Source organism: Mustelus asterias, chromosome 22, assembly GCF_964213995.1.
Source record: "Mustelus asterias chromosome 22, sMusAst1.hap1.1, whole genome shotgun sequence".
Taxonomy (NCBI): Eukaryota; Metazoa; Chordata; class Chondrichthyes; order Carcharhiniformes; family Triakidae; genus Mustelus; species Mustelus asterias.
The window spans coordinates 64,261,705-64,285,847 of NC_135822.1; the positions used below are offsets into that span (position 1 = coordinate 64,261,705).

Sequence of the window (24,143 nt, forward strand, 5' to 3'; positions counted from 1 at the left end):
CTTAATCCCTTTGAAGAAACCACAGTTGTCAATCAGGCTTAGAGGTTATGTAAACATTGCGGTTAGGATGGAAGTATTTGAGATGCATTCAAGCATGAAGGGAAAGCTAAATAAACATAGATGACTGGAGGTTGAGTAGAAATCCATTAAGCTGTCAATGAAAGCCTACTTCAAAGCACCTGCAATCTGAAATTGACAGCGATCCGAAAAGTATTCAAGGGAATAGAGAGGATTCCAAAGGTTTCCACGTACTAGGAAGGCTCAGAGACTTAAATAAAAGCTATATGAATACATGGGGGCTGAGTGCACAACTGTGGCGAAGAAACCTCCGCGCCCCCCCCCCCCCCCCCCCCACTGAAATTGACATCTCCTCTGTCTCTGTCTGAGCGGACTTAAAAAGGGTCTAGTCACATCTGTAGCTTCTGACAGAGAGAAAGGGAAATCCCTATTGCTGAATGGACCACTACTGTGATTTAAAAGCCTGTCAGATGACCAGGGTCATGGAGATTAAAGAGACTAGGCCACTTCAGAGTTGACAGGCAAGAATGAAGATGTTGATCACAGGGCTGCCTGAAATCACCATGCGAGGGATGAGCTTTAGGTCTTCCAGGGCTAGAAGGGACAGTCCAGCTACGAGACCCCCATCCTGGGGGAGAATGGTGAGGTCAGCCCTTTGCCAGATCGGGTCTCCCTCATGCCTCTGTGGTGTTGGGGGAGGAGGTGATCACCCATAATTTGAGTGGTGGTGGGGGGAGAGGGTAAAATGCCACTCTTTGCTGAGGGGTTGGTGGTCCTCTCCTAGTCAGCAGCCGGGGAGTCACCATTTCATATTTTGGGGTGAGGGGGTCTGTCACCAACCATGGGTGGGGGGGGTGTGGAGGAGATCAGGGCACTGTTTAAAAATGCGGTCCCAATCTCTGAACAGTGGGGTTGGCTGCCAGGTTTTGCAAGAAGGGCTCATTTGCATCTTTCAAGTGGGTGAATCCCAGCCAACAGACACTACCAGCACCAAATTTCCCATTGGCATACTTAGCCTGAAAAAGGGAGAATTTTGCCCAGAGTTTATTGACCAGATAGTGGAAATGGTCAAGGATCATTTTAGCTCCTGACCTTCAATCATCACGTTGAGATATGAAATTCATTCTGCTGCCAGGGAGCCGGGGGGCGGGGGGGGAGACCATCTCTGGGTTAATGGCCAGATTGAGAGGGTTAGCGGAGCACTGCGATTTCGGCCCATCTTCAGGGGAAATGTTCAGAGACCTTTTGATCTGCGGGTCAACAGCCCCACAATACAAAAAAACCTGCTGGCTGAGACTAAATCTCTTTGGAAAAAGTTGTAGAGATTCCCAGGCAATTAAATGCGCTGAGCAGAGTAAGATGAACTATTTGTGGTGGGAAACGCCTGTTGCAAGGAACAGCCTGTGTGAGGGTGGAGCAGAGCCCAATTGGGGTCGTACATCATTAGGGATGGAAGCTTGTTTTTGGTGTGCGTGAGTACACTCTCAAGAAACTTGTTGCTACAGAAGTTACCTATGTTTCCATTGCAAGGGAAAGATCACTTACAAGCATGGTGCAGAATGAAGCAAGCAGGACAGAATTCACAAAAAAAACAATGGTTAAAGAAACTGGCTAAGGAGCCCAATGAGGGATCTGAATTGTATACTTTAAACCAGGTGCAACTCAACAAGGTGCCACCTATAGAAATAGCCTTGATGGTCAAATGGAGGTTGACACAGGAGCCGTGGCCACAGTCAAAGGGGAACAAGCATTCCCATACCTCTAAAAAGGTCTGCAACCCTTGAGGTTGAGTAATTCAGAAGCCAGATTGTTTTTGTCTATAGGAGAGATGGTGAAGAAAGTAGCGTAAGTTACAGGAACAGTATCCTTCAGAAACCAAACAGCATAATTATCTGTCCTAGTGATTGAGAGTTACAGACATTGTTTCATGGGGCAAGACTGGTTGTAACAGATAAAATTAGACTGGTTGGAGATATTAAGTATTTGGGATTGAGGTTTTCAAGAACTCCTGCAAATACTCTGAAGTTTTCTAGAAGACACTGGGACAAATAAAGGGACGAAAGCCAAAATCTATTTGAACCCCGAGGCAACGCCAAAACTTTCACGGGCCCAGCCAGTGGCTTATGCACTCCATCATAAAGTAGAAATGGAGCTAGGAAGATTGAAAGACTTAGATGTCAACTTGTACAGTTTCCTGAATGGGCTGTGCCCATAGTTCCTATTTGGAAGCCAGATCGCATAGTAAGAATCCGTGGGGATTATAAATTAACTGTAAATTGAGGAGCTCAGATAGATGGGTACCCCATTCCGAGAATTGCGGACTGCTATGTAAAATTAGGCCTTAAGTACGTCAAGTTAATCTCATTCACTCCTATCAGCAGCTGGAGCTGGACTAAGATTCTGAGCGGTTAATTACTATCAACTCCCACAAAGGATTATACCAGTACACACATTTACCCTCTGGAGCCTAATCAGCTTGTCTCATTTTCTAGTGAACGATGGAAAGCTTATTGCAGGGCATTACTAAAATAGTGGTGTACCTGTATAACATCCCGATTACTGGAGTGTCCCCTGAGGAGCACAGGGCAAAGTTAGAAGATTTAAAGAAGATTTAAAGAAGATTTAAAGAAGCAGGCGTTCATTTAAAATGAGAAAAATGCACTTTCCAGGCAGATGAAGTTACGTATCTGGGTTTCACTGTAGACACAAAAGGCCTACATCCTTTGGAAGATAAAGTCAAAGTCATAAAGGAAGTACCACAGCATAAAAATGTATCAGAGTTAAAATCATTCCTAGGAATGGTGAATTATTATCGCAGATTCTTAAATGTGTCTACTATTTTAGTCCCATTTTACCAGCTTCCGAAGAAGCATCAGTGATGGGAATGGGGAGAAGCACAAAAAGATGCTTTTGCAAAAGTAAAACAAGCCTAACAGTCGTCAACACTGCTTGTACATTTTGATCCAACCAAACCATTGGTAGTTAATTGTGATGCATCACCAAATGAAGTGGGAACAGTCCTGCCCCACATGATGCCATTCAAAATAGAGGGGCCAATTGCATTTGCATCAAGAACCTTATCAGATGCTGAGAAAAAGTAGTCTCAGATTGATAAAGCGAGTTTGGCAGTAATTTATGTGGTGAAGAAGTTTCATCAAAATATATATGGTAGACATTTCACCACAGTATCAGATCACAAGCTGTTGGGTTTATTCCAAGAGGATAAGCCAGTGCTTCCAACTCCTCCGCAAGGACACAGAACCTTATTGTTAGCTACATATAGCTACTCTTTCCAGCATGGTCAGGGATGCAAATATCAAATGTGGATGCACTCAGGCACCTCACAGTGACAATACCATCACTGCCTTTACCACAAGAAATAGTGTTGGCGTTTCACCTGATAGAGATTTTGCCAGTCTCAGCTACTCATATGAAAACCAAAAGAGACCTTGTACAATTATAAGTTCAAAGAATGGTGATGTAAGGTTGGTGCAACGATAAATCAGAGCAAATCAAACCTTACTGCAGTTTTTAAAAATTCATTCGTGGGACACAGGCGTTGCTGGCTGGCCAGCATTTATTGTAAGGAGTCTAACAACACCAGGTTAAAGTCCAACAGGTTTATTTGGTAGCAAACGCCACTAGCTTTCGGAGCGCTGCTCCTTCGTCAGGTGAGTGGGAGTTCTGTTCACAAACAGGGCATATAAAGACACAAACTCAATTTACAGAATAATGAATAATGATTGGAATGTGAGTCTTTACAGCTAATCAAGTCTTAAAGGTACAGACAATGTGAGTGGAGAGAACATTAGCACAGGTTAAAGAGATGTGTATTGTCTCTAGACAGGACAGCCAGTGAGACTTTGCAAGTCCAGGCAGGTTGTGGGAGTTACAGATAGTGTGACATAAACCCAAGATCCCGGTTGAGGCCGTCCTCATGTGTGCGGAACCTGGTTTCAGTCCTGCGAAGACAGTCGCATTGAAAACGAGGTTCACCATTAGCCGGATTTGATTAAGAGTTTTTTTAAAAATGTCTGCTCAGCGACTCTGCGCTGCCGTGTGTTGTGAAGGCCACCTTGGAGAATGCTTACCCGAATATTAGAGGCCGAATGCCCGTGACCCACATAAATCCACAGCATTTATTGCCCATCCTAGTTGCCCAAGGGCAGTTGAGAGTCAACCACATTCCTGAGGCTCTGGGGTCACATGTCGGCCAGACCAGGTAAAGACAGCAGATTTCCTTCCCTAAAGGACATTAGTGAACGAGATGGGTTTTTCCGACAAGCAACAATGGTTTCATGGTCATCAGTAGATTCTTAATTCCAGATATTTTTTATTGAATTCAAATTCCACCATCTGCCGTGATGGTATTGGAACACGGGGCCCCAGAACATTAGCTGAGTTTCTGGATTAATATTCTAGCAATGATACCAAGAGTCCATCACTTCCCCTGGTGTAGGATGGAGGTTACATGTGAGGATGGCGTGTCATTGTGGGGAGCTCGTATTATAATGCGATTATAAGAAGCGATGACATTTATTACAGGAGTTGCATGATGCACTCCCCAGACAAAGTAGGCTGAAGGCACTGGCCCCAAATTTATGTTTGGTGGCCGGATATCAATAAAGAAATTGAAAAAATGGTCAGCCAGTGCCCGAATTATGGAGCTCAGCATCATTGCCCACACTAGCAAATTTGCATCCGTGGGAGTGGCCAGGTCGGCCATGGTCAAGACTGCATAGATTTTGCAGGATCATTCGTGAGACATACATTCCTCATTTTGGTTGATGCACATTCAAAATGGCTGGATGTCCAACAGCTGGAAGTCTACAATGGCAGCAGCCACCATTGACAAGTTACGGCAGATTTTTGCCATCCATGGCATCCCAGAGGTCTTAGCATCAGAAAATGGCACAGCATTTACAGTGGAAGAGTATTGAAAATGTTAAAATTAAATGGTGTTCGCTACATTCGATCAGCCCCTTACCACCAGCTTCCAATTGATTAGCAGAACAAGCTGTACAAACATTCACACCATTGATGAAAAAGCAAGTTCATAGGCCACTGCTTTTACATTTGGCAAGTTTCTTGTTGTCATATGCTACACTGAATACTACATTGAATGTGGCCACAGGGGCTACGCCAGCTGAATTGTTAATGGGATGCCAAACCCGGTCGGATATGGTATTTCCAGATTTGGCAGGGAAAGTGGAGGCGAGGCAAGCCTCCCAGAAAGAAAACCACAACTCAAGAAAAAGGCACAGAGTTTTCCAGTTTGATGATTTAGTCTTGTCCAGGAATTTTGGTGGTGGATCTGCATGGGTGGCAACCAAAATTGTGGAAAGAATGGTACCAGTCTCATACCTTGTAGAAGTACAAGGCTGCCATATAAAAAAACATGTGGATCATTTAAGGAAGAGAGTTGATCTGACACAGGGGACCAATAGGTGTGTCCTGTAGTGGACTTGGGCATGCCAGATACTGATACAGGGGTTGCTGCGATTAATGTGGTGCCAAGGTGACCTGCGGTTTCCAAAGCTAAGAAGGATGTTAAGCCCAAATTGATTAATGTGCATTTTACATCTGCCTGCCAGGATTCTATACTCACTGGAGGATCTAGTACTGTGTTGAGACGTTCCTCCAGAGTCCAGAAGTCTCCAGATCGATTGACTTTTTGAATGACTTTTCCCTTGGGTGTCCCTGGTGTGTTATTGTGTTATGTATGCCCATTTATAATGATGTTCTTTTTGCTTTCATTTGTAGGTGGACTCAGGAGTTGGAGGGGGGAAGAGTGAGGTAAAGTGGCCCCTTTAAAGGGGTGATCCTTTGAGGGCCACATGATCGGGCTGGACCAAATGGAGAGGCTGCATCAGAAGCTGAGCCATTCTGGAGCAAGGGCACGCATCCTTGGACAGGGAGGAACCTCAGTTGGAGCCAGAGGGAGGAGAAGAGAGTTGACCTGTGTTTGTGTTCTATCAGGCCCTTACCTTGTATATACAGTATATTAATAATAATTTTTTTTTTCTGAAGCCACAGGTTGCTTTCGACTTTACTACAGCAATCATATCATCAGAGCACAGTAAGTACAACATGCATCGCTATTCTCAAAGCGGAATAAAATTTTAAAACACTAATTAGATGAAGTTTTCTTATTACTCCATATTTCTGTTACAGATCTCATGATAAGTGGTGCTTCCAGTCATCAGACTACAACAAGGATAGTCACTTTTTTGGAAATGAGCTGGAGTGCACGAAGGACCACAAGCATCTCTCACTATCAGAGTGAGACAACTGGTTGCATAGTTTGAGGGGCACAACTCCACATCAAGCATGAGGCAGGCCTCCAAAAGCTACCACTACGTGTATGGGGATTGAACCCGAGCTGTTGGTTTCATTCTGCGCCACACCCTTGCCATCGAGCCAACTGAGCTAACTGATCTCTGCAACATATTACTACTGGATATTCCTCTACTGATATGGAAAATGCAATGAAATCTTTAATATCTCTGACAATACAGCACTCTCAGTACCGAAAGGAAAGACTGGCATTCCAACCATTATTTTGTAAATTGAGTTTGTGTCTTTATATGCCCTGTTTGTGAACAGAACTCCCACTTACCTGACGAAGGAGCAGCGCTCCGAAAGCGAGTGGCTTTTGCTACCAAATAAACCTGTTGGATTTTAACCTGGTGTTGTGAGACTTCTGACGGTGAATACAGCACACGATCAGTGTTGCATTTTTTTGTCAATCCAGATTATGCACTTAATACCTGAATAGAGGCGAAAACTCACAGTTCTTTGGCTTAGAGGGAAAAATGAGACCACTGAGCACAGCAGCCACTTGTGGGGAGTGAGGGAGAATGAATACAGCTTGTGCTGGCATTCCAATATTTAAACATGATTTGGAAAGTATTCCGCTGATTTAGTCATCAGACCACATCTGTACAAAGAGCATAGTATTTTTTGCCTTGCAGTTGTGCTGTTATTGGAAGTAATTTTTATAACCAAACCCTGACTGCAGCAAAAGATTTTAAAATGTGGAAACAATTACAAAATTCTCCTTCAGGTTCAGCTGGCAGTTACAAATTGCAAATGCCTAAATTTTGCATTGTATGACAGTTATCTGAATCCGTTAAAGAGGTCTGACATCATCCTGAGATTAATGTTGCAAATTTTCTCCAAAGCTTTCTGATTTTTTTCCAATCAACAATTCTTATTGATTCACATTTCACCACCATTGAGAAGCAGCTGCTTCAATTTCATCAGCATGCCTTTTAACATTGGTTGCCTGTCAGGTCAGCACAGATTAACTTGTCCGATCATTCTTCTTTGACTCTGCTCTGCACTTCTCAAGATAGTTCCACACAACATGGAAATTTGCCATGTCTGAAACTTCAAATGAACCTGCAGTCTGTCAACTGTTCCACTGCACTTAGAGTTTGCAAGATGGGCAACATTGTCTATTCCTTAACTGAACCGATAACGCTTTGGCCAACTGATCCTGTACGATGCTATATTTCCAATTTTCTTTTCATCATTGTAACTAGGAACTTCAAGTTCTCCTTACCTACAATCATGCCAACCTCACAGCTGTGGTCTTCATAATAACAGGAGATCATTGTTGCAACAGTGTCATTCACCATGGCAACCACATCCATTTCAAAATCCTGCAACATTAAAGAAGCATTTGGAAAACACAATTCATGGTTCCTGTCTTAGCTTATCTAAAGCATATGAGAGAAAACTACCAAGAAACAGAAAAACATACAGTGCAAACTTCTCCAACTATATTAAAATGAAAAGAGTAGCTAAAGTTAGAGCATGAGACTGGGGAATTAACAATGAGAAGCAAGGAAATGGCAGGGACTGAGATGAGGAGGAATTCCTTCTTGAGAGAATTATCTGTCTTCAGAGTTCTCTTTCACAGAGAGCAGTGGACGCTGGGTCATAAAACATATTCAAGTTTGAGTAAGGCAGATTTCTGATTGACAAAAAAGTCTATTGGGGCCAGGCAGGAAAGTGGAGATAAGGCCATAATCAGAATAGCCAAGGTCTTACTGAATGACAGAGTAGGCTTGATGGGCTCCTAAGTCCTATGTTCCTATGTCTGTGGGCTGAATGGCCTACGCCTGCTCCTATTTCTTCTGATCTTCCAAACTCATTTCCGTGGGAAGAGAGGAGTTAGTGTCACAAGACAGATGTCTCAGCACCAACAGTATTCCATTTGGGGCCAGAAGTGCTGGTGATTTTTGATACAATTAAGAATGAGAAATATTTCACATTTGCTGCAAGAAATTTCATTTAATTATAAATATTGAATGGCAACAGCAACGTGTTGTGAGATGTTCTGAATTCAAGACTCACCCCTCTCCTTTTAATGGCATCACGAAGCAGTCCTACCACATTGTTCCCTTCAGCTCCAGATGCTTTAAATCCTTTAGTCCAGTTCAAAAGGATCCCCTGTGAAGAAAATTCAGTGTGATTAGATATAATGTATTCTTGTGCAGAAAGCAATCCGTGACAAGCAATCTGTTTGGGTGGATGTGGCAGCCTCCTCTCATGAGAATGCAGAAATAGTACAACCTGTGGTGAATCATAACTACGTTCATGCTCTGAGCTCGAAACTGAATTGAGAAAGTAAAAAACCCAAGAACCTTCTTAGCCAAAAGAGATCTTTATCCCCTCTGTCTAAGGTACATTTGAAGGCAGTCCAAGAGATGATTACTGGAAGCCAGTGACTGGAAGCCAGTGTCCACATAGATCTGTGTTGGGCCCCCAATTATTTGTCATTTATATAAATGACATTGATAATTATGTTGGGGGTAGGATTAGTAAGTTTGCCGATCATACAAAGATTGGACGGGTGGGGTTAACAGTGAGACGGAGTGTCTTGGGCTACAAGAAGATATAGACGGAATGGTCAAATGGGCAGATCAGTGGCAGATGGAATTTAACTCTGTAAAGTGTGAGGTGATATGCTTTGGAAGGAGTAATTTGACAAGGAAATACTCAATGAATGGTAGGACACTTGGAAGTTCTGTGGAACAAAGGGACCTTGACGTATTTGTCCACAGATCTCTGAAAGCAGAAGGGCATGTTAGTAGGGTGGTGAAAGAGGCATATGGGACACTTGCCTTTATCAATCAAAGCATAGATTAAAAAAGCAGAGAAATCATGTTGGAGTTGTGTAGAACTTTGGTGAGGCCACAGCTCGAGTATTTTGTGCAGTTCTGGTCGCCACATTATCGGAAGGATGTGATTGCACTGGAGGGGGTGCAGAGGAGATTCACCAGGATGCTACCTGGGATGGAACATTTGAGTTATGAAGAGAGGTTGGGTAGGCTTGGGTTGTTTTCTCTGGAGCAGAGAAGACTGAGGGGTGACCTGATCGAGGTGTACAAGATTATGAGAGACATGGACAGAGTGAATAAGGAGCAGCTGTTCCCTTAGTTGAAGGGTCAGTCACAAGGGGACATAGGTTCAAGGCGAGGGGCAGGAAGTTTAGGGAGGATGTGAGGAGAAACTGTTTTACCCAGAGGGTGGTGATGGTCTGCAATGCGCTGCCTGGGAGGGTGGTAGAGGCGAGTTGCCTCACATCCTTTAAAAAATATCTGGATGAGCACTTGGCACATCATAACATTCAGAGCTATGGACCAAGTCCTGGCAGATGGGATTAGGTGGGACTTCAGGTGTTTCTAATGTCTTAGTGTGGGCTCAATGGGCTGAAGGGCCTCTTCTGCGCTGTATGATTCTATGATTTTAGAAAAAACAGTACTTTGGTAATAAAGGAAGCCATTAGTGTTTATTATGATAGTTGTGATGCGAGTGCATTTATACTGCGGTTTGATGTGTCGTACTGTGCAACTGTTATTGACGATCCTTGCTGGCTTTCTCACCTTGTCAATATCCTCATGGCGGACAGGGAATGAGAATGTGAAACCCAATGGCAGCTTCTTATCCTTCATATTGTGCCCATCAAGGAAGTTGGAGATACACAGAGCAATGTAATCAAAGAGCTAGATAAAAACAAAGCAAATAAAATTAGAAAGTTATTGTAATCACAGATAACATGATTAAGAGATTATAAGAAACTCATCTTGTACAGTATATTTCAGGAAAACAGGTTATGGTATTGCTGCAGAATAAATATGCAGAAAAAAAATCAAAATCAGTCACACAAACAGATCATTTCATTTACATCAGACTGAAACATTGGGCAAGCTTATAAAGTCTTACCATTTCTGCTGTACCAGTCATGACAGCGAATGGGATGGAGTACCTCTGGTTACTGGTTGCAATTTTCCAACCCCTTTTCTCATCTTCACCAACTTTCACCAGCATCACACGGAAATTTGTGCCACCCAGGTCCAGTGCCAGGAAGTCTCCCACCTCTGAGTGTAGAAGACAAGGGAGCAATGAGTCACCCAATGTACATAGGTGAACATAAAGCTCAGTTTCAAAAGGAATGACTCAAAGAAAGAAGAACACATTTCAAAGAAGAACAGAGAATTCTGAAAATACTCAGCAGCTCTGGTGAATTGGTGAAGACAGAAAGAGAGCTAATGTTTCAGAATGAAGCCCTTTCAACAGAATTCTTACTTTTCAAAGTTTTGCTTTATGAGTTTTCTGAGGAGAAAGAGTAATCAAAGGGAAAGCTGAAACAGTTCTATGAAATAAGAGGGATCATTTTGTTACAGTGTTAAACAAAGAAATCGCTTATGTACACAAATGTGAAAAGGTACATTAATGAGCTAATGTGCTGGAAGCACTCACCGTCAGCAAACTCTCAAAAACCATAAATACTTCTTAGGTGGTGTGGATAGGTGGAAAACTGTAGAGGAAAGCAATGAGACACGTCAGCCTTAGCCTTGGTGGCATTCTTGCCTTTGAATCACAAGGTCATGGGCTGAAGCCTCACATCAATGACTTCAGCACAAAATGTAGGCTGACACTTCAGTGCAGTATGGAAGAAGTGGTGCACTGTTGGGTGTGTGTCTTTTGGGCAAGATGTTGAAACCCATCTACTCGATGTAAAAGATTCCATGGCTTGATTCGCAAGTGCAGGGGAATTCTTTCTGGTGTCAATATTTGTCTCTCAATCAACATTATAAAATCAGATTATTTAACATCAATGAAACAGGTTACTTGGTCATTTATTTTCCTGCTACTTGTGGGAACTTGCAATGCACAGATGAGCTTACCTGATCCCTGCATAAAAACAATGCTTTCACTTTTAATTACTTCATTGGCTGTGAATTATTTCAGGACATCCTGAGAACATGAAAGGTGCTGTATAAATGCAAGCTCTGTTTTGTTTTAGAACAAAGAACAAAGAAAAATACAGCACAGAACAGGCCCTTCAGCCCACCAAGCCTGTGCTGATCATGATGCCTTAACTAAATTTTTAAAAAACCCTCTGCCCTTACTCGGTCCGTATCCCTCTATTCCCTCCCTATTCATGTACCCATCCAGATGCCTTTCAAAATGTTGCTAATGTGCCTGCTTCCACTACCTCTTCTGATAGCGTGTTCCAGGCACCCACCACTCCCTGCATGGAAACTTGCCCCGCACATCTCCCTTAAACTTTCCCCCTCTCACCTTGAACCTGTGCCCCCTTGTAATTAGCACAGCCACCCTTGGAAAAATCCTCTAACGATCCATCTTGTCTATGTCTCTCATAATTTTATAGACCTCTTGTCAAGTCTCCCCTCAGCCTCCATCTTTTCAGTAAAAGAAATCCTAGTTTATTCAACCTCTCCTTATTGCTAACCTCGAGACCAGGCAACATCCTGGTGAACCTTCTTTGCACTCTCTCCAAAGCTTCCACCAAAGGTAGTCCTTCTGGTGGTGTGATGACCAAAACTGCACGCAATACTACAAATGCAGCCGAACCAAGGTTTTATATGGTTGCAACATGATTTCACAACTCTTGTACTCAATGCCTCGGCTGATGAAGGCAAGCATGCCATATGTTTTCTTTATCACCATGGCCACTTGTGTTGTCACTTTTAGGGAACTGTGGATCTGCACGCCCAGATCCCTCTGTATGTTAATGTTCCTAAGCTTTCTGCCATTTACAGTATAATTCACACCTAAATTTGATCCTCCAAAATGCAATCACCTCGCATTTGTCTGGACTAAACTCTATCTGCCATTTCTGTGCCCAAGTCTCCAATCTATTTTTATCCTGTTGTATCCTCTGACAATCGCTGGCACTATCAGCAACTCCACCAATCTTTGTGCCATCTGCAAACTTACTAATCAGACCACCCACATTTTCCTCCAGATCATTTATATATACTACGAATAACAGAGGTTCCGGCACTGATCCCTGTGGAACACCACGAGCTGCAGATCTCCATTCTGAAAAACACCCTTCCATCACTACTCTCTGTCTTCTATAACCAAGGTAAGAAGTCTCACAACACCAGGTTAAAGTCCAACAGGTTTATTTGGTAGCACAAGCCACAAGCTTTCGGAGTGCTGCTACTTCATCAGGTGAGTGGGAGTTCTGTTCACAAACAGGGCATATAAAGACACAAACTCAATTTACAAAATGATGGTTGGAATGCGAGTCTTTACAGGTAATCAAGTCTTAAAGGTACAGACAATGTGAGTGGAGAGAGGATTAAGCACAGGTTAAAGAGATGCGTATTGTCTCCAGCCAGGACAGTTAGTGAGATTTTGCAAGCCCAGGCAAGCCGTGGGGGTTACAGATAGTGTGACATGAACCCAAGATCCCGGTTGAGGCCGTCCTCGTGTGTGCGGAACTTGGCTATCAGTTTCTGCTCAGCGATTCTGCGTTGTCATGTGTCGTGTAGGCCGCCTTGGAGAACGCTTACCCGAAGATCAGAGGCTGAATGCCCGTGACTGCTGAAGTGTTCCCCAACAGGGAGAGAACACTCCTGCCTGGTGATCACCAGGCAAGAGTGTTCTCTTCCTGTTGGAGAACACTTCAGCAGTCACGGGCATTCAGCCTCTGATCTTCGGGTAAGCGTTCTCCAAGGCGGCCTACACGACACATGACAACGCAGAATCGCTGAGCAGAAACTGATAGCCAAGTTCCGCACACATGAGGACGGCCTCAACCAGGATCCTGGGTTCATGTCACACTATCTGTAACCCCCACGGCTTGCCTGGGCTTGCAAAATCTCACTAACTGTCCTGGCTGGAGACAATACACATCTCTTTAAATGTGCTTAACCCTCTCTCCACTCACATTGTCTGTACCTTTAAGACTTGATTACCTGTAAAGACTCGCATTCCAGCCATTATTTTGTAAATTGAGTTTGTGTCTTCATATGCCCTGTTTGTGAACAGAACTCCCACTCACCTGATGAAGGAACAACGCTCCGAAAGCTTGTGGCTTGTGCTACCAAATAAACCTGTTGGACTTTAGCCTGGTGTTGTGAGACTTCTTATTGTGCTTACCCCAGTCCAACGCTGGCATTTTCACATCATTCTATAACCAAGCCAGTTCTGTACCCATCTAGCTAGCCCATCCTGAATCCCATATGATTTTAGTTTTTGTACCAGTCTGCCATGTCTGGTCAAACACCTTGCTAAAGTTCATACAAACTACATTCACAGCCCTTCCCTCATCAATTATCTTTGTCACCTCTTCAAAAAACTCAATCAAGTTGATGAGACATGACTTTCCCCATACAAAACCATGCTGCCTGTCATTAACCAATCCTTTTTCTTCCAAATGTGCACATATCCTGTCCTTCAATATCTTCTCCAAAAGCTTCCCCACGACTAACGTCAGGTTTACCAGCCTATAATTTCCTGGGTTATCCCTGCTTCCTTTCTTAAACAAGGGAATAACATTGGCTATTTTCAAGTCCTCTGGAACCTCACCTATGGTCAAAGGAGATATGAAGATATCTGTTAAGGCACCAGCTATTTCTTCCCTTTCTTCCCGTAGTAACCTGGGATAGATCCCATCCGGCCCCGGATTATTACCTTAATGCAACTTAGGATACTCAACACTTCCTTCTTTGATATATTGACATTCTCTCGAGCATTCACACACCTATCCCTGAACTCAACATCCGTCATGTCCTTCTCCTTGGTGAATACTGATACAAAGTACTCATTAAGGATCTCACCCACTTTGAGTGACTCCACACATAATTCCCCTCCATTGTCATTGAGTGGGCCTACTCTTTCTCTTGCTACCCTCTTGCTCCTAACAATATGTATAAGAAGCCTTGGATTCTCCTTGGTCCCGTTTGCTAAAGACACTTCATGGCCCCTTATAGCGCTTCTAATTCCACATTTAAGTTCCTTCCTACTTTCACAATACTCCTCAAGGTCTTCGTCAGTTTTTAGATGCCAAGACTATTGTATGCTTCCTTTTTCCTTTATACTAAGTTTACAATTTCCCTTGTCATCCATGGTTCCTGAATCCCGCCATTTCTATCCTTAATTTTTGCTGGGACACAGAATCATAGAATCCTACAGTACATGCCTGTCCTGCACTTTAGTGAACTGGCCTTTAAAAACCTCCCACATGCTAGGCATGGATTTGCCCTCAAATAACTACTCCTAATCCACATTCCCCAGTTCCTGTCTAATTTGGATGTAATTGGTCCTCTTCCAATCAAATACCCTCACCCGAGGGCCATTCTTTTCCCTATCTGTGACTGCCCGAAATCTTATAGAATTATGATTGCTGAGCCCAAAATGCTCCCGCACTGAAACATCGATCACTTGGCCTGGCTCATTCCCCAATACCAAATCCCCAATAGCCCCCTCCCTGGTTGGATTGTCAACATACTGTATCAAAAAGCTCTCCAAGACACCTCTAACAAATTGCTCTCCATCCGAGCCCCTGGGTGGAAGGGAGTCCCAGTCAATATAGGGAAGTTAAAGTCACCCATCACAACTCCCCTGCTTTACAAATCATAGAAATCCTACAGTACAGAAAGAGGCCATTCGGCCCATCGAGTCTGCACCGACCACAATCCCACCCAAGCCCTACCCCCATATCCCTACATATTTACCCACTAGTCCCTCTAACCTACACATCTCAGGACACTAAGGGCAATTTTTAGCGTGGCCAATCAATCTAACCCTCTCATCTTTGGACTGTGGGAGGAAACCGGAGCACCCGGAGAAAACCCACACAGACATGAGGAGAATGTGCAGACACAGACAGTGACCCAAGCCGGGAATTGAACCCAGGTCCCTGGAGCTGTGAAGCAGCAGTGCTAACCACTGTGCCGCCCCTGCTTTATTCCCCTGCTTTATTCACACCTTCTCAGTATCTGACTACACAACTGCTCCTGTCTCTTGTGGGCTGTTGGGTCTATAGTGCACTCCCAATATTGTGAATTCACCCTTCCTATCCCTGAGCTCCACCCATAATGCCTCACTGCAAGATCTCTCCAATGTGTCCTCCCTCGACACAGCTATGATGTGCTCCCTAATCAGCAGTGCAATTCCCCCACCCCTTTTGTTTCCCCTTCTGTCCCGTCTAAAACAATAATATCCTGGAATGTTAAGCTGCCAGTCCTGTCCCTCCTTTAACCATGTCTCCGTAATTGCAATAAATGTCATGTGCATGTTGAAGGAAGCAAATATTTGGCAGAGATGGGGAATAGGAAGAAGAGAGAGTGTCATGTGTGCAATATTTTGAATTTTGGCACTCGGATTAGAATATTGTCTTTCAGTTCTACACATTCCTCTAATCTTATGGGATGACTGAACGGGCAAACCATTGGGCAAATGTCATATACTGGTGAAAATTGTTGTCAGATAGGGTTTGATTGTTCCAATTCAGAAGCAGAGTCAAGTCATTAATGGGAAATTTAATACTGTATTTACAGTAGTAATTTGTCTGATTATAATCATTTTGTCATTAGTCATTAGAATGTGTTGGGACAATGTTACTCAGCAGATTTGTTTTCTACCTGAGCCGTCTGGTGTTGAACGTACGTAAGTGGGCAGCATCTTGACGCTGGCTGTTTTGTGGGTCTCCAACTGTAGGCCCTTCTCCATTTCCTGCTGAATTCTCCGCATCACTTCCAGCAGCTCCCTTTTCTCAAGGTGAAATTCTGACAAAATCTGCTGTACCTATTAGGAAGCAAAGGACCGCACAACAGATGGAAGATGGGTAAAACATATATATGAAAAAGTACGTGCTTCATATGTGAGGCAAACATGGTATGTGGATATGGAACAACAACTTGCATTTATATAGTGTCTTTGATGTAGAAAAGTGTCCCAAGATGTTAAACAAGAGGGATATCAATAATAACATTTGACACCAAGCCACAGAAGGTGATCTAAACAGATGACCAAAAGCTGGATCAAAGAGATAGATTTGAAGGAGCATTTTTAAGGGAGGGAAGTCAATAAAGTTTGGGAGAGAGCTCCAAAGCTGAGGGCCGAGACAGCTGAAAGTCTGTCAGCCAATGGCAGAGTGATTAAAATCAGAGATTGGCAAGGAGCCAGAATTGAAGGAGCACAGAGATCTCAAAGAAAAACCACAGAAATTTACAGCTAAAAAGGCAGTGTTATCCAAAGCAAATCTCACTATCCTCGTTCTTCTCGTCAGAGCTCCATGTTTGTCTTTGCTTCAAATGTTTATCTATTCTCCGAAATAAGATGTAATGATCCCTCCTGCCTCAACCTCTTTACATGGTAAACCATTGCATGTTTATATGGTACGCACAGATTGATGCAGGCTAACCAACTAATTGCGAGGGAAGGTTTACAGTAGGTAGTTGTTGAATATGATGTGTACCATGTTTATACAGGATAAGTGTACTAGAGGCATTACATTAACAAGATATGGTATATACAAGATAAGAACGGGATACCTGTTGTGTTTGGTATAAGCAATATAAATCCAGGTATATGGTAGAAATATGCGAGGAATGGGAAATTCTAAATGTGGTCTTGCACTTGGTAGTGTTTGGACTCTGTGCTGAGATGAAGTTCCCTGGCAGCCCAGCCAGGCATAAATGCTTCTGAGGTCATTATACTTCACTCAGTCCCTGGAAAGTTGTACAAAATAACCTCAGCACCAATTAAGACTGAATTCAAAATGAATATAATGTATATCGACAGTAACATTTAATATTGAATATAAGATCAAATTGCAAATTAGAATTTAGCGAACTGTAACATCTGTCCTGCATGGTTGCCTGGAACATCCTTTTCCTCTAAAATCTTATCAGGTCTCTGCACAACACTGATTCCGAGGACTGCAGAAGCAGGTGTGTCAGTCTTCATGACAGAAAGTTACTATCGTGTAGCGAGTTAAGGCTCAAACTCTGGTCAGTGAATTAACAAAGATTTATTAACAGAACAACTATACACATTACAGAGCAAGGGAAGTCTTAAACTTAAACTTTACAGGCCTAAAACTCCAACTGACAGGAAGTCCCAGTAAGTCCTCCGGCGCTATTTTACGACCTTGCTTGGGCAAGGCTTGTAAAATCCCGCCCGAGGCCAAAGGAGAATTCTGTTCTGCCAGCCTCGCCCGTCTTGATTCCAGGGCAGGCGAGGCAGTAAACTTCCGGCAGGGACGTTCCTGATTGGGCTAGCAGGTCACATGACTCTTTCAGGGAACGGCACCTTAAAGGGTTACAACACCACAGGTATGATGACAATTCTTGGTTGTATGACCTAAGTATAAACCCCCAATCTTTCAGTAGGGTACTGTAGTAATTCAGCCAAATCCCAGTTTCCTGTCATCAACACCCTTTAATGTGCATCAAAGGAAAAGGCTGCTCCAGTCAAGTAGTCTTCATCTCGAAACATTCAACTCTGGTCCAGGTAAAATTAAGGCTTAAAACGCCCCGCTGGCTGATTCCCATTGGGCGAGCCTCCACTCGCTCAATAAGACAGCTGGTACTCCACAAAGCCCACGGGTAGATCTATTGACGATCCCCCTCTTGGCCTTTGTGGTTGTCATAACATCCATCCCCCTTAGGTCCATGTCTCTCCCAGCGGCCGCACTGTGAGGAGGTCCTTTCTGTTATTTTGGCGCTCCAATGGAGGTCCATTGAAGGCGGGGTTGAATCAGGCGTTGTAAATCGGAAGGGGGACCTTCTTTTTCGAAGGGAGTATCACAGGGTTACCGAAGCAGGTTCCTCCTCAGGTTCCGCTTCAGCCCAGAGGCCCACTTCTTCAGCTTCCATCTCCAAGTCCATCCCTTCACTATCTGGAGTGACCAATGCAGAGTCAACTTCAAGGTGAGGATTGGCAGTAGATATCTCCATGACCTGTGGCGGGGGCGCCTTGGGCAAGGACTCTCTGGCCCTGAGGTGATCTAAGTGTTAATTGCTGATCCCCCTTGGTCTTTGTGGTCGTACTAACAGGTATGCAGCAATCTTAGTAAATTAGTATGCTTATTACCGAGTAAAAAAAATGCAGGAACATAGGACAATTTGACAAAGGAACAAGAGTAGGCCATTTAGCTCCTCGAGCCTGCTCCGCCATTCAGTGAGATCATAGGTCATCTGCATCCTAACCCCAGATCGTTTGCTACCTTTGGTGCACAAACTTCTATCAATCTCAGATTTAAAACTAACAACTGACTGAGCAGCAACTATTGTATGGAGAAGAGAGTTTCAAACTTCTCTCATCCTTTCTGTGCAGTCGTGCTTCCTCATTTAATTCCCCAAACAGCAGAAATTGTTTCTTTCTATCCACCCTATATGTTTCTATTAGTGACTTGGAAACTTCAATCAAGTCATCCCTTAACTGTCTAAATTCCATTAAATACAACTGCACTTTGTGTAATATCTCCTCATAACTTAACTTAACCCCAATGTGTCAGCCCTGGCTCACTTAGCAGTCTCTGAATCACAAGGTTCTAGGTTCCAAGCCCACTCTAGGACAAAAATCAATGCTGTACATGCCAGTGCAGTACTGACAGAGCATCATGTTATTAGAGTTGGTGTTTTCCAGATGACAAATTAAAATAAAGCCCCACTTGCCTGCTTGATGGATGTAAAGGTTCCCATCGTACCATTCCAATGAAGAGCAGATAAGTTATACCTGGTTTCTTGTCCAATGCTACCTGGTCATTATCACATGCTGTTTGTGGGAGTCTGCTAAACACCAATTAGTTGTTGCGTTTCCTATGTTACAACAGTAAAGAACCTGTTTTGGGAGTCTTGTGTCAGGCATGCGGATGATATTAGCTGGGTACCCCTAGCCAATGTCTCAACACTGGGGACTGCACCAAAAGGTACTGTTTTGGCTGGCATGTATTTTGAGAAAAGAACTATATAAGTGCAAGTCTTTCTTTTAGAAATCAGTAGCCATAGACTGTTGATTTCCGTCTTGGACAACATATTATTTGAACTCTTAAGGAAAATATGTCACAGTTGTGTATTATTGTGACTGGGTGTGAAGTCTTGACCCGGTCTGAAGAATTCTAATCTCTTCTCCCCTGGTACAGGAAGGACATTAACTGGGTGAAAGGTCACAATGGCAATTCTATTTCATCAGGGTGAGCCAAGGATAACCTCTTCAAGGGAATATACATACATTATTGAATGAGTGTCTTTTCGTGTCCTTTGATGAACTGCTGTGACATGATACCAACCTGGCACTGTTAGCAGTACAGGTTGGCACAATGAGATGGGCAATGATGTTTCCATTACTCTTAAATTAGTAGGGAACTTCAAATATGGCAACCTCTTTCATTACATCTTCTGTCATACCAAAGAATGATGTGGACCAAAGAATCACAGAATCCTGAAAAGTGTTAAAGGAGGCCATTTGGCCCATCGAGTCTGCACCAACTCTCTGAAAGAACATCTTACCCCTCCCCTACCCTATCCCCATAACCCCACGCATTTACCATGGCCAATCCACCGAAGCTACACCCCTTACACATACACACCACTGCCACATTCCTTTGTCTATTGAAAACTCAATTTTACTCCATATCACTCTTTGCCCTGTGAATTTCTGTGATGAACTCCCTATCTCTACTCCCATCAACTTCATAAATAACATGGCAGTGAACTCTTCACAATAGATGGTTGTAGATAGGCCACTGTTAATTAATAACAGAGTCACACCATTCTTGGAAATCTGTGAGTCTAATTTCTACGAAGCAACTACACGAACACGTGAGCTTCTTGACACATCTTGTTATGATGTGAAGTGACAGAGTTAATCAGTAACTTATCACTAATGAGGACAGCAAATCAAAGGTACATGCTTAAAGCATGATCGATTATTCAGAATATCAGTACAACATAGGTGGCCACTGAAAGATTTCCGCTGATTAATGACACCAGATGACAGCAACATTTCGATCCGAGCAGCAGTCTTTCCTTATGTCTATATAATTAGCTTGATACTATGGTGATAGATTTACGATGTGAAAAACAGCAATTCCATATTGCTGAACCAGTCTCTATCATATATATGTGCGTATACAAACACAAATTACATCAAAACCATATTAAATGGACCACAATAGTGAGCTAACAGAGGCAGATTACTTACTATACAAGCAACACAATACAATATCATTAATATCTTCAAATATCAGTGCCAGAGGACTGGAGACTTGCAAATGTTACGCCTTTGTTCAAAAAAATGTTCTCAGGATAGCCCCAGCAATTACAGACCTATCGGTTTAACATCAGTGGTGGACAAGCTTCTCGGAACAATTATTCGGGATAGAATTAGTAGTCACATGGAAAATGTGGGTTGATTAAGAAAAGTCAGCTTGGGTTTCTAAAGGAGAAATTGTGTTTAACTAACTTGCTGGAGTTTTTTGAGGAGGTAACAGAAAGGATCAATGAGGGTAATGCTGTTGATGTGGTGTACATGGACTTTCAAAAAGCATTTGATACAGTGCCACACAACAGTGAGAAAAGTTATAGCTCATGGAATAAAAGGGACAGTCGCAATGTGGATACAATATTGGCTGAATAAAAGAAAGCAGAAAGCAACGGTCAATGGATATTTTTCAGGCTGGAGGAAGGTTTGTAGTGGTGTTCCCCAGAGGTCAGTAGTGGGATCCTTGCTTTTCCTGACATATACCTTGGATGCAGCAAATAATTTCAAAGTTTGTGGACAATTCAAAACTTGGAAATATTGTCAACTGTGAAGAGGACAGTGTAAAACTTCAAATGGATACATTTGGTGGAGTGGGCAGATCGGTGGCAGATGAAGTTCAATGTGGAGATGTGTGAGGTGATGCATCTTAGTGGGAAGTAAATGGAGAGGCAATATAAACTAAGGGGTAAAATTCTTAGGGGGGTACCAAGAGCAAAGGGACCTACTTGGGTGTATAATGCATAGATAATTGAAGGTGGTAAGACAAGTGCAGACAGCAGTTAATAACAGGGTTTTATTAACAGGGGCACAGAGTACAAGAGCAAGGAGGTTATGCTGAACTTATACAAGACACTAGTTAGACCACAGCTGGAATATTGTATACAGTTCCGGGTGCCATACTACTGGGAAGATGTGAATGCATTGGAGAGAATGCAGAAGAAGTTCACAAGAATGGTTCCAGGGATTAGAAACTTCAGTTAAGAAGATTGATCAGAGAAGATGGGACTGGTCTCCTTGGAGAGAAGAAGACTAAAGAAGGGATTTGATAGAGATGTTCGAAATCATGAGAGGGTTGGAGAGGGAGAAACTGTTCCCGTTTGTAAAGGGATCAAAAACAAGAGGGCATAGATTTGAAGTGATTTGCAAAAGAAGCAAATATAATGTGAGAAAAAACTTTTACACAGCAAGTGGTTTGGGTCTGGAATGCTCTGCCTGGAGGTGTGTTGGAGGCAGGTTAAATCAAGGTATTCAAGAGGATATTAGATGATTACTTCCGTCGAAACAATGTGCAGGGGTGTGGAGAAAGGCCAAATGGCCCCTTCTACTCTAACAATTCTATGATTCTGTGATCAATCACCAAGTTATTGGACCAGCTGATCAATGTTTTGATTTGAGACTTACCCCAATACTTTTGTTTCTATCTTTTTTTCACAGCAAAAGGGTGGTTTCTACATGATAGAAAGAATGTATACTCATCTCCTTCCTTTCATGACCTCAAGATGCCCCAGTGTCCTTCATTTATCAAAGGAAAATTCTCTTTGGAAAATCTATTAAAGCTTTTTGAGATACTTAAGTTTATGTTTATTTATTAGTATCATAAGTAGGCTTATGTTAACACTGCAATGAAGTTACTGTGAATCCCCAAGAAATCGAGTAGATAAAGGAAAATCAGTGGATGCAGCATTTTTGGATTTTAAAGACTTTTGAAACAGGCACGCAAAATGTTGCACGGGCTCACAGGCTGGTGGGTACAATATATAATATTACATAATATATTCACATGGATTGAGGATCAATTAAAGGACAAAAAACATGAAATAAATGGTTAATTGCCAGACTGGCAGGCCATTATGAATGGAATACCACGAGTATCAATACTGGAGCCTCAATGACAGACTTCGAAGAATGGACTGAGTGTTTGCTGATGATACAAAGCCAGGTGTGAAAGTAAGCTGTGAGGAGAAAACAATGATTCCACAAAGAGATATAAATAGAGTAAGTGAGTGGGCAGGATGCTGGCAGATGGATCAACTTGGAGAAGTGTGAGGTTATTTGCTTTGGTATGAAGAATAGAAAAACCTAATATTTTTAAATGTTAAGAATGTATGCAATATTAGTGTTCAGAAGGACTTGGGAGTCCTTGTGCAAAAAACACAGATTTAAAACAAGCATTTAGGAAGACAAATAGTCTGTTGGGCTTTATTGCTAGGGATTGGAATTCAATTCCTTTCTTGTTCCTATTCTAGAAGGAGTGAGCATAATAGGCCTATATTTCCAGCAGCTTAAAAAAAATTAATGGTGATTGCATTGCAAACTAGGATTTTGATGGGAGGTTTACAGGGTAGATGCTGAGAAGTTTCCCCTAATTTGAGAGTCGAGAGCTAGGGGTCATCATGTCAGGATAAGGGCTACAGTGTCTCATCAGGTTCCCTTCAGTCACGTATCTTTCATTGTGGCATCATGTTATCATTTCAGTTTCATTGGACAGTGCATAATTCAACTCCATCATGAGAATTCAATGGCAGGACAAAATGACAAAAAACAAGGTCCTTCATCAGGTTGGGTGCAACAACATGGAGACAACCCTCGAGAAAATTCACCTTAGATGAGCATGCCATGTCTCATAGAAACATGTAAACTTCGAAAATAAAAGCAGGAGTAGGCTGTTCGGCCCTTCGAGCCTGCTCCGCCCTTCATTTTGATCAAGGCTGATCATCAAATTCAATATCCTGATCCTGCCTTTGCCCCATATCCTTTGATCCCTTTAGCCCCAAGAGCTATATCTAATTTCTTCTTGAAGTCACACAACATTTTGGCCTTAACTACTGTGGTACTTTCTGTGGTAGTGAATTCCACAGATTCACCACTCTCTGGGTGAAGAAATTTCTCCTCACCTCAGTCCTAAAAGGTTTACCCCTTATCTTCAAACTATGACCCTGAGTTCTGGACTACCCCATCATCAGGAGCATTCTTTCTGAATCTACCCTGTCTAATCCTGTTAGAATTTTATAAGTTTCTATGAGATCCCCTCTCACTCTTCTAAACTCCTATGAATTCAATCCTAACCAACTTAGTCTCTCCTCATATGACAGACCTGCCATTCCAGAAATCAGCCTGGTAAACCTTCACTGCACTCCCTCTCTAGCAATAAGGACACCAAAACTGTACACAATACTCCAGGTGTGGCCTCACCAATGCCCTATACAATTACAGTTAAACATCTCTGTTCCTATACTCAAATCCTTTTGCTATGAAGGCCAACATACCATTTTCCTTCTTTACTGCCTGCCGTACCTGTGCGCTTACTTTCAGCAACTGATGCACGAGGATGCCAGGATCTCGCTGAGTATCCGCCTCTCTCAATTTACACCCATTCAAATAATAATCTACCTTCCTGTTTTTGCTACCAAAGTGGATAACCTCATATTTAGCTCCTGCATGGATGACTGCAAATTATCCAACCAATCATCTTTGGGGAGCTGGTCAGGGCAAATTACATCAAGGTAGTCAGTTAAAAGGCTACAAGGACACCTTAAAAAAGGAGCCTTACAAAGTTATGCATTGCAGAGCAAATCTCCTTG

General features: G+C 42.8%; 1 protein-coding gene across 1 annotated transcript in view; it reads right to left on the minus strand.

Moving 5' to 3' along the window:
• The window catches only part of gck (glucokinase (hexokinase 4)), a 44,330-nt gene that overhangs the window by 12,893 nt on the left and 7,294 nt on the right, over positions 1-24,143 (minus strand). Inside the window, exons 2-6 of the mRNA XM_078238569.1 lie at positions 15,936-16,098; positions 10,255-10,409; positions 9,915-10,034; positions 8,383-8,478; positions 7,586-7,685 (exon numbers count right to left, since the gene is read on the minus strand). Coding sequence (XP_078094695.1) covers positions 7,586-7,685; positions 8,383-8,478; positions 9,915-10,034; positions 10,255-10,409; positions 15,936-16,098 — 634 coding nt within the window. The remainder of the gene's footprint in view (positions 1-7,585; positions 7,686-8,382; positions 8,479-9,914; positions 10,035-10,254; positions 10,410-15,935; positions 16,099-24,143) is intronic.